Source organism: Salvelinus sp. IW2-2015, linkage group LG20 (genome assembly GCF_002910315.2).
Source record: "Salvelinus sp. IW2-2015 linkage group LG20, ASM291031v2, whole genome shotgun sequence".
Classification (NCBI taxonomy): domain Eukaryota; kingdom Metazoa; phylum Chordata; class Actinopteri; order Salmoniformes; family Salmonidae; genus Salvelinus; species Salvelinus sp. IW2-2015.
In genome coordinates, this window is record NC_036860.1 from 24,901,994 (window position 1) to 24,920,906 (window position 18,913).

At 44.8% G+C, this 18,913-nt stretch overlaps 1 protein-coding gene across 1 annotated transcript in view; it reads left to right on the forward strand.

Annotated features, from left to right (window-relative positions):
- Positions 1-18,913, forward strand: part of LOC111980260 (solute carrier family 22 member 4-like) — a 47,029-nt gene that overhangs the window by 11,918 nt on the left and 16,198 nt on the right. Inside the window, exons 2-5 of the mRNA XM_024010959.2 lie at positions 6,175-6,278; positions 6,366-6,520; positions 6,605-6,776; positions 6,932-7,058. Of these exons, the coding sequence (XP_023866727.1) occupies positions 6,175-6,278; positions 6,366-6,520; positions 6,605-6,776; positions 6,932-7,058 (558 nt within the window). The remainder of the gene's footprint in view (positions 1-6,174; positions 6,279-6,365; positions 6,521-6,604; positions 6,777-6,931; positions 7,059-18,913) is intronic.

Sequence of the window (18,913 nt, forward strand, 5' to 3'; positions counted from 1 at the left end):
ATTCCCTATTTATCTTCACCTTTCCATTGGTGCAGCTCCGTTGCCCTGCGTGATTGTTCGTTGAGCTGTAGCTCCACTCTGGTTCCCCAAGCGTTTTCAAAGCACCATTGCTTGTATAGTGCCCAGCCGTACTTTGGTGTTCCGTGCTGCCTTGGTTAGACAACTCAAGTTTGCACAAGCCAGTGTGGCTCCAAAACACCAAATCGACTACTGCAAATAATAGGCATTCCCAGCATTTTTTTTGGTTGTTTTTTTTGTTTTTTTTTTTTTTTTTTTTTTTTTTTTTTGTTTTTTTTTTTTTTTTTTTTTTTTTTTTTTTTTTTTTTTTTTTTTTTTTTTTTTTTGTTTTTTTTTTTTTTTTTTTTTTTTTTTTTTTTTTTTTTTTTTTTTTTTTTTTTTTTTTTTTTTTTTTTTGTTTTTTTTTTTTTTTTTTTTTTTTTTTTTTTGTTTTTTTTTTTTTTTTTTTTTTTTTTTTTTTTTTTTTTTTTTTTTTTTTTTTTTTTTTTTTTTTTTTTTTTTTTTTTTTTTTTTTTTTTTTTTTTTTTTTTTTTTTGTGGTTGTTTTTGTTTTTTTTTTTTTTTTTTTTTTTTTTTTTTTTTTTTTTTTTTTTTTTTTTTTTTTTGTTTTTCTTTTTGTTTTTTTTTTTTTTTTTTTTTTTATTTTTTTTTTTTTTTTTTTTTGTTTTTTTTTTTTTTTTTTTTTTTTTGTTTTTTTTTTTTTTTTTTTTTTTTTTTTTTTTTTTTTTTTTTTTTGGACAGCGGTGCAGGGCGTCGCGGAGCCGGTGAGCCATGATGCGCTCGTAGTTGGAACTTGTAAAGTGCGAACGAACCCTTTCCCGCCTGTGACAGGCTTGTAGCGTCGGCGTCGGCGACCTCTCCTTACACGTCTATTTTCTTGAAGTTCGTCTTGAGAATGGCGTTATATATTATATCTCCTCGACCAAATCGATATCTTCTCCTCCTTCGCCATTGTGGGTTGAAAACAGCTTAGTCGTACGCAAATTAATTTGTTTATCAAATTCAGTTTCCTAGTTTCTGAGGAACTGCATAGACCTGCCCATAGGACCTGCTTCTCAATATTGTAATCCAATCAAAAGACGTGCACGACTCGCCTGCTAGCTGCTCTCTGTGTAACACTGGAGCAGCTAGCAGCGGTACAGATAGCCAACTCTAAAGCTGATTGGTTGACACTAAATGTTCATTTCCATTCACTTTAAGCTACAAGCGCCCGCACTGTTGATTCTGAAGGCCTGAGGGCAGATTTTAGACCCCTGGCAACACATGATGGCTGAATATGATTGGATAAAAGATCTAACATAAAGACCAGCCCTCCAAATCTCAACCTGGGGCTGGAAGCAGTGCAACCAAGAGGAAAGCTATGAAATGAAGAGTATAATTCTTACTCTGGGGAATAATTTAATACATATTTGTGGGAAAATATATTTAAAAAATATATATATTCTGATGATGTTTAGGCCAGCAGAGAAGGCCTTGCTGAACCTGACGGCCCACCACTGGCGTTAAGCCATGCATAAACATATATGGCAAAAAATGAAGTTTGATAACATGATGATTCCCACACTCCCTTAGCCTGACTTTATGCCTTTGGGATACTGTTCTGCTGGGCTCCACAAAAATGAAGGCTCTATACAGCCCATGCTTGTACCCAGACTTCCTCTTCAGGCTGCAGGTTTACAAAAGGTGTTCCCACGCCATATCATCGTAACTCAGCCCCCGTCTCCTCCTTCTCCCTCCATGGCCACCCGATATACAGTACGTGTGCGATGGCCTTTATCAACTGGACCTCATCTTGAGGTAAATCAGCACTGCATACACGTTTCCACATCAACGCCTTCAGAAGGGGATATCCCAGCAATGCTAACAAGGTAAACCCTGCTACCACTAACACTGCCCATAATCCATTGGGGTCAGAAGTTAACATACACTAAGTTGACTGTTCCTTTAAACAGCTTGGAAAATTCCAAAAAATGATGTCATGGCTTTAGAAGCTTCTGATAGGCTAATTGACATAATTTGAGTCAATTGGTGGTGTACCTGTGGATGTATTTCAAGGCTTACCTTCAAACGCAGTGCTTCTTCGCTTGACATCATGGGAAAATCAAAGGAAATCAGCCAAGACCTCAGAAAACAAATGTAGACCTCCACAAGTCTGGTTCATCCTTGGGAGCAATTTCCAAATGCCTGAAGGTACAACGTTCATCTGTACAAACAATAGTATGTAAGTATAAACACCATGGGACCACGCAGCCGTCATTCAGCTCAGGAAGAAGACACGTTCTGTCTCCTAGAGATGAACGTACTTTGGTGCGAAAAGTGCAAATCAATCTCAGAACAACAGCAAAAGGACCTTGTGAAGATGCTGGAGGAAACTTTAGAAAAATATCTATATCCACAGTAAAACCGAGTRCTATATCGACATAACCTGAAAGCAAGGAAGAAGCCACTGCTCCAAAGCGCCAAAAATAAGCCTGACTATGGTTTGCAACTGCACATGGGGACAAAGATCGTACTCTTTGGAGAAATGTCCTCTGGTCTGATGAAACAAAAATAGAACTGTTTGGCCATAATGACCATTGTTATGTTTGGAGGAAAAAGGGGGAGGCTTGCAAGCTGAAGAACACCATCCCAACTGTGAAGCACGGGGGTGGCAGCATCATGTGGGGGTGCTTTGCTGCAGGAGGGACTGGTGCACTTCACAAAATAGATGGCATCATGAGGCAGGACAATTGTGTGGATATATTGAAGCGACATCTCAAGACATCAGTCAGGAAGTTAAAGCTTGTTCACAAATGGGTCTTCCAAATGGACAATGACCCCAAGTATACTTCCAAAGTTGTGGCAAAACGGCTTAAGGACAACAAAGTCAAGGTATTGGAGTGGCCATCACAAAGCCCTGGCCTCAATTCCATAGAAAATGTGTGGGCAGAACTGAAAAAAGCGTGTGCGAGCAAGGAGACCTACAAACCTGACTCAGTTACACCAGCTCTGTGAGGAGGAATGGGCCAAAATTCACCCAACTTATTGTGGGAAGCTTGTGGAAGGCTACCCGAAACATTTGACCCAAGTTAAACAATTTAAAGGCAATGCTATCAAATACTAATTGATTGTATGTAAACTTCTGTCCCGCTGGGAATGTGATGAAAGAAAGAAATAATTCTCTACTATTATTCTGACATTTCACATTCTTAAAATAAAGTGGTGATCCTAACTGACCTAAAACAGGGAATTTTTACTAGGATTAAAATGTCAGGAATTGTGAAAAACTGAGTTTGAATGTATTTGGCTAAGGTGGTTGTAAACTTCCGACTTCAACTGTATATCTCACTCAGATGTGGTGGATGCCAAAGCACTTTGCTGAGAAAGTACAATGAGCCCTCATCCAAGGTCAATGTGACCTTGGATGAGAGAGAGATGTATGGGGATTAACAACAAAACTACGGTAGTGTGTCCGTTTTAATCTCTGAATGAGCAGCAGCTGGAGCAAACACAGATAAACTTGTTTGCTCAAGGGCTTAATGACAGGTTACTCCGTTAATTCTAGCATCTGCTGCTGTAAGCCTACACACAGAGTCAATCAACCCACACATTTTCAGTGATGTACTGTCACATCCTTCCTCTCCCTAGTATTATTGCTCCTGATCCACAGTAAGGATAGAAAAGGAAGAAAGCGTCAAACTCCTGAGGAATTTGTATGCGCCTTTTGGGAGCAAGGAGTACTCAGAGGGGACKATGTGTTTGTAATGAAGGAGGTTTGATGAGTCAAGGCAGCGCACCAAAGCAGATCTGGAAACATGGCTCCCAGCTGACAACGTACCCCGTCTACTCTGACTCATATTGACAAATGAGTGCATTTGCAAAAGGGCAACTGCAACAAATTGAGAGGTTGACGTGTGCCAGATCAATTCAGATAAAAAAAATTATGTAACAGGTTCACCCATACACATTCAGACAGTGCTTCCATTTTAAAATTCACAAAGCAACAACAAAGCAAGGATGTTTCAGATTCAGGAATGTTCAAATAAAAATCTATTTATATTCCTAAAATAATTCCTTATTCATAAATCATGCAATGTTAAATCATTCAAACGTGCACACAGTACATTAAACCATGTGTAATAAGTGACTTACCTGCTGAAGCTGACAGGAAAAGATGAGCTGGATGGAGTTGACATCCCTGATCCATCCCCAAATTCCTGGCCTCTGTTCCAGCCYTCACTGACTGAGGGCAGTGGCGGATACAGGCCAAAGACAGGCTTCTGATCCTGTTGTACGCGCACTGCCGTCGATGTGTTTCCGCCGTAGTGGTAACTCGGCCCACTCATGGAYCRCACCGAGCTGTGGGTACCAGGTATGTCCAGGCTGGATATCTGACAGTAGCTCTGGCGCTCGTTCTCCTGCTTGATTACACCTGGGGTGTAAAGCTGGATGAAGGAGGTGTCAGCGTCCTTCTCTGTCTTGATGACAGGCATGGAGATCCCTGGGCCCAGTTGCTGCCGATGCTGGTCCGCACCATTCACATTTTTACAGTTTCCCCCACTGCTACTGACTATGGGCTTGGTTTCCATGTTGCCGTCACCGAGCAGGGCATCATCCACTGACAGGGAGGACAGGAAAGCGGCCTCGTCAGCCAGGTAAAACTCATTCAGGTCTGACAGAGAGCCAGGCAAGTCCAAATCCCGCAGAATGTCCAGCGTATTGTCACCAAGGAGCCTCTCGTTGACATCCAAGTCCTTCAGTGACTGTTCAAAGCTGACTGTCCCCATGTCAAGCCTGTCCTTATCCATTGGTGAAAAGTCCTCCGTTTTCAGAGGGAAAAGGTAATTAGAACATCCAAGTACGGAGCTCCCTGGGGTGTAGGATCGATTTAAATCTGAAATGCTCTCCTCCAACAGAGCAAAGTTCTCAAACAGCTGCTGCTGTTGTTGATGATTCTGCTGCTGTTTCTGTGCGTTCTGCATTCTCAGGGCCTTGCCCATTAACTTCACTTCAGCCTCCTCTATAGAGAGTCCAATGGAGGCTGTCCCTGCTGTGGAGAGCTCACCCTGAATCTTAGTGACATTCAGTCCGTTAGAGGAGTCTCTGGCTGGAGGCTGGGGTGTGGAGCCAGGCAAATGCATCACGGAAATTAATGTGGTGGACTTGGAACTGCCTGCGTTAACCGAGAAGCTTCCCTCTTCACCTCCATCTAAGCTCTTGTGCTGGTTATCCATTTCTTGATCCTGCTTGACACACACAGGGATGAAAGCACTGGTTTAGAAAGTGCTTGTAATTCAATTCAAAACGGCAACAGAGACTGATAATTAAAAATAATTGTCTGAATTTAAAATGGGTACTCTGTTATTTACAATGTTTCTATACAATGCAATCATCGGCAGCTGCAACTGGCCAGTCCGACGACGCCGCAACTTCGGCAGTTGCAACTGGCCCTGACCAACACGCACAACGTTCCTGTGGTCGTCCTCGAGACCGGTGTCGTCCCACTGCTGGTGCAGCCCGTCAGGGGAGGGGTACGGCCCAGAGGAGCAGTGCTGGGTTCCTGCAGTGGACATCCTGGACACTTCGCTGACCAGGGATTTTCACCATCGGCACCCTGACCGACCCGCACCACGACCATGTGGTCATCCCCGAGGCCGGTGACATAGACCTCCGGAACTAGTGCATGGAATGAGCAGCAGTACTGGGGGAATCCGTGACATTCCACTGCAACTGGCCCGTCAGACACCGCCGCAACTTCGGCAGCTGCAACTGGCCTGTCTGACGCTGACACAACTTCGGCAGCTGCAACTGGCCCGTCCGACGATGCCGCGTTTATTGGGCTTCGTCCCGTCCCGTCCCTTTTCATGGCATGTTGTATATTTTGGGTGGAGTATTAAACCCCCCTATTTGGAATTTCTGCGCCTGTCTCCTAATCATTTATACAACGTGACAGGCAGTGTATGTTGAAGTTGTACTGCAATTACCGCATCCAGAAACGAACTGCTGTGTTACGATGTTGTCTTGTCGTCATTTTGCAATTCTACTGTGGTTATTTTGCAGTTACAGCATACAACAATTACTGGAATTCAGAATAAAAGTTACTGCAAGTTACTTTCACTTTTTGTAAAGAGTAGAGAAAATACATTTGTGTAAATTAGGAAATATGTGTATTTTGCAGTGGGATGTGGTGTGTGATAACGCGTACAAAGTTCCTTTGACCACATCAATTCACTACTTTGGTGCGCTGGTGGGAACATTCATCTCTGGCCAGATGTCCGACAGGTCAGTACTGTATCCTGTTATACTGTGACCCTCAGTGCTAATGGAGAATCATGTGAGGCGTGACCTTGCGTTCTTTTTCATCAACAGGTTTGGAAGAAAGCCAGCACTCTTCACTACAATAGTAATCCAGATTGTGGCCACCTTCGCACAAATATTCTCCCCAAACTGGGAGGTATTCAGTATTATTTTCTTCTTTGTTGGCGCTGGATCAGTCTCCAACTATGTCATAGCGTATGTTCTTGGTAGGTTGAAAATAAGCATTCCTTGTAACTACAGTATCTCTTATGCATTTGGTAAATTTACATATCTTGCATATCTGGTCCTAGGGACAGAAATACTGAGCCCTGGAGTTCGTGTGGTATTCTCCTCTCTTGGAGTGTTCCTAAGCTCTGCGATCGGCTACATGTTAATGCCACCTTTGGCATACTTCATCCGTGAGTGGAGGTGGTTGCTGGTGCCCATGGCAGGCTCTGGACTCATATACATCCCCCTATGGTGGTAAGCACAATGTTTTTCCCGCAAAACCTTCTACTGAGTCAATGATCTGTGGCCTCTTCTTTTAACAAGGTACATTACTTCTTGCATACTTCATTAGCCTGGTTGCTCAAAGGGCTTCAGTTAAGTTTTTTATGACTGTGTATGATTTGGTATAGGGTCATCCCAGAGTCTCCCAGATGGCTGCTCTCTCAGGGAAGAGTTGAGGAGGCTGAGGCCATACTGAGAGACGCTGCCAGGAGGAACAGAGTTGAAGCACCAGAGGTCATCTTCACTCCCTCAGAGGTGAGCTAGCTTACTTAGCTACAGTTTAGCTTACGTCATTTCATAAAATAAACTTCCTAAGGATATGGAGTAACAAAAACCATCCACAGAAGAATTACAAAAGTGTCTATGTCTTTGAATCTGATGTAAAATATATATTTTAGGTACTAATCCAGTTTAAGTCACAGTCCATTTTGCTGCAGTACATAACCTGAATGAAGTAGATCAACCAATGGTAAATCATTTGAGAGACTAATGCATTCCTTCCTGTTTTATGGCGTAATCCAGGTCATTCATCAGAATTCTCTAGTTAAGGTTTCTGATGTGTTTTAACCAATGCAGTGAATCACTGCAGAATAACAAAAGTGAGATAGATGGTGGACATGTCCAGCCATCACCATCTCTTGCGATGTCTTATTAAGACATGTCTTGAGACGTATGAATGCAGCTGCCACTGTATCGAAGACATTGTACGCAGTGTATCATAGTGCACTGCGCTTTATTACGAGCGATGTGTTGGCTGGCCCTCTTTTGAAGTCTCATAGACTGATGCATCAAACTGTTTTTGTTTATGAAGCCCTCCTGCATAATCTTCTGCCTTAACTTTCTTCATTGTTAACTTAAAGACGTTCTGTACAGGATACCAGACCCGGTCTCAGGGATGACTAACTCTGGAGATCCCCTTTGATTTCCAATGAGTTTGGTATATCTGCTCTTAGATTATTTTTTTTTGCATCATGTGTGGAATGATCTCCAACGTTCTTAAACATGTTAGGAATTGGTGCCTCTAGGGCGTTTCAGAAAGCTGTTGGGGGACCTTTTATCTTGAAGAATGTGTATGATTGTGTTTTGCTTTTTGTGTATCGTGTGTAATTACATGTATTTTGTGTAGTTTAATGTGTACATTGTATTTTTATGTGTATTGCGGTACTATACAGGGCTTATCTGGAATAGAGACCTTGGTCTCAGCATTGACTCCCTGTCAATGTAAAGGTTAGATAAATCAAAATGTTAAAAATGTCTTTAATATATAAGACATCTTAGAAATAAGACATTAAGACACTAACTCAGTTAAAAAAAGTATTTAGGGCTATGGCAGTCAATTGAAAAAACAGTATTTCTGTCTTCTCAACTCACTATCACATACTTTTAATTTGGGGCTAAGACAGTCAATTGCAAATTAATCTTACATAATGTCTCTTATCTCACCACCACTAATGAGATGGGTGTGTTTGATGCATGTCGGGTCGGAGCTTCTCAAAGTAAGGGGGCGTGGTCGACAGTACGCACCTCATCTCTGCTGTCACATTCAACCTGGATTGATATTTGTTTTTAATGCAGACGAGAGCACTGAATCCAGCTTCACACAGATACTGTATGAGCTGACGAAGGGTACCAGGACTTTTAATGCTCACAAGGAGACGGCAGGGTATTCCCTTTGAGGCAGGACCCAAAACTCTTCTGTAGTGACCCGTGAATGTGTCATAAAGTAACCGACACTGCTACCTGGTGGAAAGTTTGCGCACCAGGACTCTTAAGATTCAGGTTCAATCAGAGTAGCCAGTTGGGAACCACATCAGTGACCAAAAACACAAGGAGGCAGAGCTTCAACAAACAGTATAGATTTTGGGGGGGAACAGAGGTAGGTACAGGTAGGTACAAATGGCCGAAAGTTGAATTTTATTCCACAAAAAGAAAAAAAGGTCTTCCTCCAGTTTAGGGGGTGGGGAAATCCATTCATGGTTTTCCTTCTGCTCTGTCCATTCCAGATCCACCCCCTGTGGGTTAGGCCTGTAGCACAAATAAATGATGTGCAGTACAATGCCACACATTTAACTTTGAATATATGGTTACAATAAACCAGTCTACTCATTAAAATGAGAAATCCGTTCATTAAAATCCAGTCCAATGGAAAATAGTTCAACTGTGAACGTCCCTGTTACAGTCTGTGTTTTCCATCGATGATGTGGGCCAGAGCTCCGCCCCTTTTCCAGTTTCTGAGATCCTCCCTTTAACCCACCTTCCTCTACTTTCTTCACTGCCTCAGCATATGACAACTTCTGCTCTACTCTAACCCTGGAAACCTCAACCTGCCTCTCTCGCACGAGACATTTCTGATCCCCAGCCCCATGTGCACCCCTACAATTAACACATTCCACTACTTTCCCCAATACTACACATTCCTTTGTCTCATGCCCTTCTGCACATTTCTCACACATTGGACCCTCCCTCCTACACACTGCTGCCACATGCCCATACGCTTGACACCTGTAACATCTTAATGTATTCGGCACATACGCTCGTATAGGATAACTTATATCCTAACTTCACCTTGTCAGGCAAAGACAACTTAAAAACTCAAAAGAACAGACAATGACTCTTCTGTTTCCCCACTCTCGCCACCCTGTCTGTGTCACATCAAACGACGAGCATCACATACACCGGGTCAACGTTTATATCTACTGCTACCCCAGTTATCTTTCATTGGTTCCCTTTTCTTGCCCTCATTCGTTTGACTTCGAGCACATTCTTCCTCTGCCCAACACAAACAATTATCACTAGACCACTTCTAGTTATCCTCACCGATTCCACATGACTCAACTCTTTTTTCACCCACTGTGAAACCACAAATGGATCAGCCAAAAGGCAAGAGTCCACTTTTTCCATAAACTTCACTCCTACTGTCACAGACTCTTCTTCATCCTGATCCTCGGTGCATACCTCGGTCTCCGATAACTTTAACTCACCTACCACCTCCAATACTTCACCCTCATTCACTTCCATTTCTCCTCCTGTCTTCAGCTCCCTCTGCTTACACTTTCTACCATTCTTCTTTGACAAACCATCTCCCTTTTTTCCACCATTTTATCCGACTCACGCTCACCGTCTTCTTCCCTCACTCTCTTAGACCTGTTCTCCCTCTCTTTTTCCCTCCATTCCTCCTCCATTTTCCAAGTACACATCTCCTGATGATAATACTGCCGCTCGATCCCTGACACCCATCTTGTACCTGCTTTTTCTCGGGACTCAAGTTTCCCCTGACCCCATAATGACATTTTTTATTTTTGGCTTCAAAAACAAACACCACCGTCATTCGCTGCCGCCATGCTGCTTCTGAAAGGCTTTAAATACAGGTTTCAATCTGCAGTGAACCAATGGGAATACCCCTAAATGACTTTACTTGCATTCTCGCAAGGGGGGGGGCAATCAGATGTGAGTTGCTGCAGTTTTCTCCCGTTGTTACACTCCTGTGAATCCACTCAGTGACAATCCAAAGCAAACCGTAAGTGAAATCACACAAAATGCGCACACAAAAAAAAGAGTGAGAGCAAGCCATTTCCTGGTAGAATTCAAAACATTTTATTTAGTCATATCATGACTCTCCTCCACTTTTCGCCGCCTGTCCTCGGGTGCACTTTGCAACTGCTTTAGGCCCATTTATTTTTCTCACTATTGGAGTTGGGAGGGGTGTCTTCCCATGTCCTCCTTGGTGACCGTCTGGGGCATTGGACATCTGTCTGCCCCTGGTTCTCCACCGGAGTCTCTCGTCGGGGGCATGCTCTGGAGTACCATCCTCTGTTCCAGATTTTACCATATTTCCCTTCAGAGCACAATGGCATAGTCTTCCTCTGGGCATCCTTCCCCACTTTTCCACACGCAGAGGTAGATTTTTCAGGGGGTAGACTCACCAGGTATGAAAAGTTTTATTGCACACATGTTCAGGTTAAGATGTTACACCCACCTCGACTGCCCTTTCCTTTTCTGCGTGTGGTAGGGTTTGCGTCCCTTCTTGCAAGATGCCCTGCCTTCAGGGAGTGTATTCTGCTGCACACATCTTCTACATACTGAGGGCCACACCCATAGATCCTTTTCCATCTGGGACCAGTAGTAGCGTCGACTGAGGGCCGACAGCATCTTGGCCATTCCAACATGGCCATTTCTCCCATGGATTTGCCTGCATACTGATGCTTTTCTGGGTCCAAAACCCGACAAGTGAGTACCCCATCTTTGAGCTCTAGACTAGCCCACTCCAATAGGAGGCGGCGCACAGCTGCAGTCTCCCAGTTATTTTCTTCACCGGCAGGTCTTGCCCCTTGGGCAAAATATGGGTGTAGACGTCTGAGGGTGGGATCTCGTTCTTGTCGCTCCTCCCAGTGCTCAGGGTCCTGGCCCATTTGGACAATGTTCACCATGGTTGGTTCTGTTTGACAAATGAGAGGTACCAGAGCATCCCAACACAATCCATTGACATTCATTCATAATATGAGTAGATTTCCAGGGTTATGAATTTAATTTCTTGAAATCACAATTTCTCTGTTCCTCAACACCAAGGTCCCCACCTTTACCTCTGCCAGCACATACCCTATACATAGGGGATTTGCAAACCATTTTCTGCACTCAACGTTCAAGGTCCTCCTTGGGGCCAATCTCCTGTGAGGGTGTTAAAACAAGCTTCTGTCATCAGGGTAAGTTGAGATCAAGTATTGATTAAAAGGTTCACATTTCTTCCATTTGAATGAGTTCAACTTCAGGGCATGTGCCTACCAAACTTGGCCTGTAGGTACAGTCTTGCTTGGGCCCTTCAAGCCTTCTCCAGTCACCTGGCCCGTGGTGGCTGGGCTTAGTAGTTTAAAGGCTGCTCAGTTGCTTTATTGACACTTTCCTCATCCATATGTCCACTGGCTCTATACTCACAGCTCGATCTCGCTGAGGTTCGGAGTCCTCGTAGCTCTTCTCGGATGGTTTGGCTCAGGTCTGTCATCTGCTCCTTAATCTCAGCTCTTCATTCACCCTGGTTTTGGTGTCTCGGTCGCTTGCTCACTGCAGCACATGTAATCTCGCCTACCTGCTCGTCGCCATGGACATCCTCATATATAGGACAACTGCACAGCTGGTCAAAGGTGAGGTCAGGGTCCTGTCGTAGTTGCCGCTTCAGTTCACGTCAAAAAATAAACAATCATACTGTATATCCATTGTTTTTGTAAGAATTGCTCAAGCCCATTAAATTTGGTTGGGAATCATTGATGGACAGCAATACTTTAACTTTGCCTCTGATTTTCAATTCTTGCCTTGACTTCTAATGAGGCCATATCACCCTAAATGCAGCATGGCCAATGCAGACGTCAGATTGACCATACATCCAGATGCACAATGCACTTCTCTCTCCAGAATGCGCGCTCTCCCGCCAATCTGTGCACATTCATTGTTTCATAACTGCATTGTGTGAATTGTTTGCATTTGATTGTTAGTGTCTATAAATTCCCCATGACATACTCTATATCACCAGTAGTACATTCACAGTTAATTAATTCATATCATTTGTAGTCTACAATGTTTCTTACTTCGGTTACGGTTTAGTTTTAATGCGTTCAATATTATTATTCCAGTCTTCCTGTTCTCATTTGTCGGAGTGGACACATTGTTTGCAGAGTGCACAAACTATGCTACACTTGTGAGAAAGTTTTGGTTTATTTCATTCCATTTACGAGTTCTGTCAATTTAGTCATTGTCTTTGTTTGGAGCGCTCCTGTCAATGTTGAGAAACACAGACGCATAGAACTAGGCCTATAGGCTACAGTACCTGGGCCACGGGCAAATTTAGACATGAACCCATTTGGGGATCTGATAGTATTTCTGATTGGCTTAACGCACCACCACTAATGACCTGTGGAGCTTCTCAAGGTAATGTTTTCTTCACCTCAAACAGCAAGCAAACAAAGTGTGTTTTTACCTGGGGCGACACTTTCACTGGGGGCATGTCCTCCCCACAATCTGAAATTGCATTTTTGTCCCCAACAGTTGTATCATTTGAATGTGATACAAAACGAGGCAACGCAGTGCTTTTGGACCTTGCGGATGCCTCTGAGCAGTCAGGTAAAATTGTATGTCCCCCCACATCTAAAACAAATGTTGCGCCCCTGGTTTTTACATCCATTTTTACATCCATTGATAATTACAATAATTCCTCAATGTATTAGAAAAATCTTTCCAGCTCTCTCCCTTTTGATAGCCACTCAGCGTGAAAGGGAAAAATGTCATGCTCTGATCCAGTGGAAACGTCATAAAATAGGCTTCTTATCAGTGCTTAGTTGATTATTGGAATCAGCTGTGTAGTGCTGGGGCAAACACCAAAATGTACACCCCTTGGGGTCCCCAGGATCTAGTTTGGGAAACACTGCTCTATTTAATATCAATATACAAATTCTCAATCAGGGGTTTTTCATAACTTTATTTGTTTTAATAAAAATGTGTTATTTTTTTATCTTGTTATTATCATTATAAAAATAGATACATACTGATTGTACAAAACATTAAGAACCGCTGCTCTTTCCATGACATGGTGAATCCAGGTGAAAGCTATGATCCCTTATTAAAGTCACTTGTTAAATCCACTTCATTCAGTGTAGATGAAGGGGAGGAGACAGGTTTAAGAAGGATTTTTAAGCCTTGAGACAATTGAGACATGGATTGTGTATTTGTGCCATTCAGAAGGTGAATGGGCAACCCAAAATGACTGCCTCGCCTGGTTCACCAACTCTTTCTCAGATGGAGTTCAGTGTGGCAAATCAGAGAGCCTGTTGTCCGGACCTCTGGCAGTCTCTATGGGGGTGCCACAGGGTTCAATTCTTGGACCTACTCTTTTTTCTGTATATATCAATGATGTCGCTCTTGCTGTTGGTGATTCTCTGATCCACCTCTACGTAGATGACACCATTTTGTATACATCTGGCCCTTCCTTGGACACAGTGTTAACAAACCTCCAAATGAGCTTCAATGCCATACAACACTCCTTCCGTGGCCTCCAACTGCTCTTAAATGCAAGTAAAATTAAATGCATGCTCTTCAACCGATTGCTGCCCGCACCTGCCCGCCCGCCTAGCATCACTATTCTGGACGGTTCTGACTTAGAATATGTGGACAATTACAAATACCTAGGTGTCTGGTTAGACTGTAGACTCTCCTTCCAGACTCATATTAAGCATCTCCAATCCAAAATCTAGAATCAGCTTCCTATTCCGCAACAAAGCCTCCTTCACTCATGCTGCCAAACATACCCTCGTAAAACTGACTATCCTACCAATCCTTGACTTTGGCGATGTCATTTACAAAATAGCCTCCAACAACACTCTACTCAGCAAATTGGATATAGTCTATCACAGTGCCATCCGTTTTGTCACCAAAGCCCCATATACTACCCACCACTGCGACCTGTATGCTCTCGTTGGTTGGCCCTCGCTACATATTCGTCGCCAAAACCACTGGCTCCAGGTCATCTATAAGTCTTTGCTAGGTAAAGCCCTGCCTTATCTCAGCTCACTGGTCACCATAGCAACACCCACCTGTAGCTGTCAGGGTTGTGTGCGGAGAATTATCGGAGTCAAGCGCAGGATACAGGTGTTGAGCGAAACCACAGTGTTTTACTCAAAATTAATGGCAAAAATTCCACAAATGGAAATAATCACAAACACAACGTATAAACCACAACCACTAACGCACAAACAATCACGCAATAATGGTGTCAAAGGAGCCAAATAAATTTAATAAATAAATACAGTAGGTTAAAGAGGTAGTTGTTTTGGGCTAAATTGTAGATGGGTTATGTACAGGTGCAGTAATCTAATGAGCTGCTCTGACAGCTGGTGCTTAAAGCTAGTGAGGGAGATAGGTGTTTCCAGTTCGAGATTTTTGTAGTTCGTTCCAGTCTTGCAGCAGAGAACTGAAGAGAGGCGTCCAAAGGAAGAATTGGTTTGGGTCGGGACTAGAGAATATACCTGCCTGGAGCGCGTGCTACAGGTAGGTGCTGCTATGGTGACCAGCGAGCTGAGATAAGGGGGCTTTACCTAGCAGGGTCTTGTAGATGACCTGGAACCAGTGGGTTTGGCGACGATATGAAGCGAGGGCCAGCCCAACGAGAGGTACAGGTGTCGAGTGGGGTAGTATATGGGCTTGTGACAAAACGGATGGCACTGTGATAGACTGCATCCAATTTATTGAGTAGGTTTTGGAGGCTATTTTGTAAATGACATCACCGAAGTCGAGATTGGTAGGATGGTCAGTTTTACAAGGGTATGTTGGCAGCATGAGTAAGGATGCTTGTTGCGGAATAGAAGCCAATTCTAGATTTGACTTTGGATTGGAGATGTTTGAATGTGAGTCGAAGGAGAGTTTACAGTCTAACCAGACACCTAGTATTTGTAGTGTCCACATTTCTAAGTCAGAGCCGTCCAAGAGTGATGTTGGACAGGGGGCAGAGCAGGCAGCGATCAGGTTGAAAGCATGCATTGGTTTTACTTGTATTTAAGAGCAGTTGGAGGCCACGGAAGGAGAGTTGTTATGGCATTGAAGCTCGCCTGGAGGTTGTTAACACAGTGTCAAAAGAAGCCAGAAGTATACGAATGTGTCGTCTGCGTAGAGGTGGATCAGAGAATCACCAGCAGCAAGAGCGACATCATTGATTGTAAACAGAGAAGAGAGTCGTCCAAAAGAATTGAAACCCTGTGCACCCCCATAGAGACTGCCAGACCCGGACAACAGACCTCCGATTTGACACACTGAACTCATCAGAGAAGAGTTGGTGAACCAGGCGAGGCAATCATTAGAGAAACCAAGGCTGTCGAGTCTGCAATGAGGATGTGGTGATTGACAGAGTCAAAAGCCTTGCCAGGTCAATGAATACGGCTGCACAGTATGTTTCCATCGCATGGCGGTTAACGATATCGTTTATGACCTTGAGCGTGGCTGAGGTGCAACCATGACCAGCTCTGAAACCAGATGCATAGCGGAGAAGGTGGTGGGATTCGAAATGTCGGTAAGTCTGTTTGTTGACTTGGCTTTCGAAGACCTTAGAAAGGCAGGTAGGATAATATAGTCTGTAGCAGTTAGGGTCAAGGTGTCCCCCCTTGAGAGGGGATAACCGCAGCTGCTTTCCAATCTTTGGGGACTCAGACGACACGAAATAGAGGTTGAAGAGGCTACGTAATAGGGGTGGCAACCAATTTCAGCAGATAGTTTTAGAAAGAAAGGGTCCAGCATTATCTAGCCCGGCTGATTTGTAAGGTCCAGATTTTGCAGCTCATTTAGAACATCAGCTGACTGTATTTGGGAGAAAGAGAAATGGGGAAGCTTGGGCGAATAGCAGAGGGGAGGGCAGTGCTGTTGTCCGGGGTAGGGTAGCCAGGTGGAAAGCATGGCCAGCCGTAGAAAAATGCTTATTGAAATTCTCAATATAGTGGATTGTCGGTTTGACAGTGTTTCCTTCTTCAGAGCGGTTGGAAGCTGGGAGGAGTGTTCTTATTCTCCATGGACTTTACGTGTCCCAGAACTTTTTGAATTTTGTGTTGCAGAAGCAAATTTCTTGCTTGAAAAAGCTAGCCTGGCTGTTCTAACTGCCTGTGTATATTGGGTTCTGCTTCCCTGAAAAGTTGCATATCACGGGCTGTTCGATGCTAATGCAGAACGCCATAGGATGTTTTCTGTTGGTTAAGGCAGTCAGTCAGGAGAGAACCAAGGGCTATATCTGTTCCTGGTTCTAATTTCTTGAAGGGCATGCTTATTCAAGATGTGAGGAAGCATTGTAAAAAAATGACCAGGCATCCTCTACTGACGGGATAGATCAATATCCTTCCAGGATACCCCGGCCAGGTCGATTAGAAAGCCTGCTCGCTGAAGTGTTTTCAGGGAGCGTTTGACAGTGATGAGTGAGTCGTTTGACCCTGACCCATTACGGATTGCAGGCATGAGGCAGTGATCGCTGAGATCTTGTTAAAACAGCAGAGGTGTATTTGGAGGCAAGTTTTGTTAGGATGATATCTATGAGGGTACCGTGTTTACGGAATTGGGTGGTACCTGGTAGGTTCATTGATAATTTGTTGAGATTGAGGCATCAAAAGCTTAGATTGTTAGGGTGGCTGGGTGTTGAGCATGTTCAAATTTAGGTCGCCTAGCAGCACGAGCTCTGAAGATAAGATGGCAATCAGTTCACATTATAGTGTCCAGAGCACAGCTGGGGGCAGAGGTGGTCTATAGCAAGCGGCAACGGTGAGAGACTTGTTTTTAGAGAGGTGGATTTTTAAAAGTAGAAGTTCAAATTGTTTGGGAACAGACCTGGATAGTATAAAGAACTCTGCAGGCAGTCTTGCAGTAGATTGCAACACCGCCCCCTTTGGCCGTTCTATCTTGTCTGAAAATCTTGTAATTGGGGATGAAAATGTCTGAATTTTTGGTGGCGTCTTTCTAAGCCAGGATTCAGACACGGCTTAAAAACATCCGGCCTGAGGGCACCGGTGTGTGGAGGTGGACGCGACATCTCGAACGGGCGTTCACTTCAGAGCCCATTCCACCTGACTGTCCACTGGGCGTATGTACGTTCCGTTTGATGTCCGCGATCGTTTGATCTGTTGGCTCATACTCACCCTCCTCTGGTCATCCTGGTATCGTCGGACGGTGCGCTGCCTGTGCTGGAAGTACTGGTGGCCCAGTTTAGCTAAGGACGTGCGGGTTTATGTTTCCTCCTGTTCGGTATGTGCCACAGTGCAAGGCACCTAGACATCTGCCCAGAGGGAAATTACAACCCCTTCCCGTTCCACAACGACCGTGTCACACCTATCGGTCGATTTTGTGACGGATCTTCCCCCGTCGCAGGTAACACCACGATCCTGGTCGTTGTGATCGTTTCTAAGTCCTGCCGTCTCCTTCCTTTGCCGCGTCTCCCTACGGCTCTACAAACTGCCGGAGGCTCTGCTCACCCACGATTCCGGCACTACGGGTGCCTGAGATATAGTTTCTGATCGGTCCCCAATATCGTAAGCTAGGGAGGTTTATGGACGCCTGGGATTCGTCAGCCTTACCTCAGGTCCACCCGAGAGCAACGGGCAGGGTGGAAAGAGTCAACCAGGATGTGGGTAGGTTTCGAGTCCTATTGCCAGGACCGGCCGGGGGAGTGGGCGGTTTACATCCCCTGGCGGAGATGGCCCAAAACTCCCTCCGCCACTCCTCTACCAACCTATCACCCTTTCAGTGTGTGCTAGTTACCAGCCCGGGTCCTGCACCATGGCATCAGAGCCAGATTGAGGCTCCTGCGGTAATGAATAGTTTCGGCACTCAGAGGAGACTTGGAACGCTGCCCATGTGCGGTTACAACGGGCCATCAGAAGACAAAAGGCGAGTGCCGACGCCACCGCAGTGAGGCCCCGGTGTATGCACCGGGGGATCGTGTCTGGCTCTCGACCCGAAACCTACCCCTCACCTGCCCTGCCGGAAGCTGAGTCCGCGGTTTGTGGGGCCATTTTAAAGTCCTGAGGGAGACTGAGAGTTGTTATAGGTTACAACTCCCCCCCGATTACCGTATTAATCCCTCGTTCCATGTTTCTCTCCTCAGTCCGGTGGTGGCTGTCCGCTCCAGCAGTCTGAGGTGCGGGAGGTTCCTCGCCCCTCTTGACATCGAGGGGGCTCCCGGCGTATATCGTAAGGCAATCATGGATTCTAGACGTCGGGCGAGGGGCCTTCAGTACTCGTGGAGTGGGAGGGGTACGGTCCGGAGAGAGATGCTGGGTACCGGTGGAGACATTCTAATCCATCCATGTTACAAGAGTTTCACCGTCTCCACCCGGATCGCCCTGCACCTCGCCCTCCGGGTCGTCCCCGAGGCCGGTGTCGTCGCGCTGCTGGAGCCGCGCGTCAAGGGGAGGGTACTGTCACGACTTCCGCCGAAGTCGGCCCTTCCTCTTGTTCGGGTGTTTCGAGCGGTCGACGTCACCGGCTTTCTAGTCACCATCGATCCATTTTTCAGTTTCGTTTTGTCTGTATTATTACACACCTGGTTTCAATTCCCCTATCGTGTTCCCTATTTAACCCTCTGGCTTTCATTTCGTTTTGTC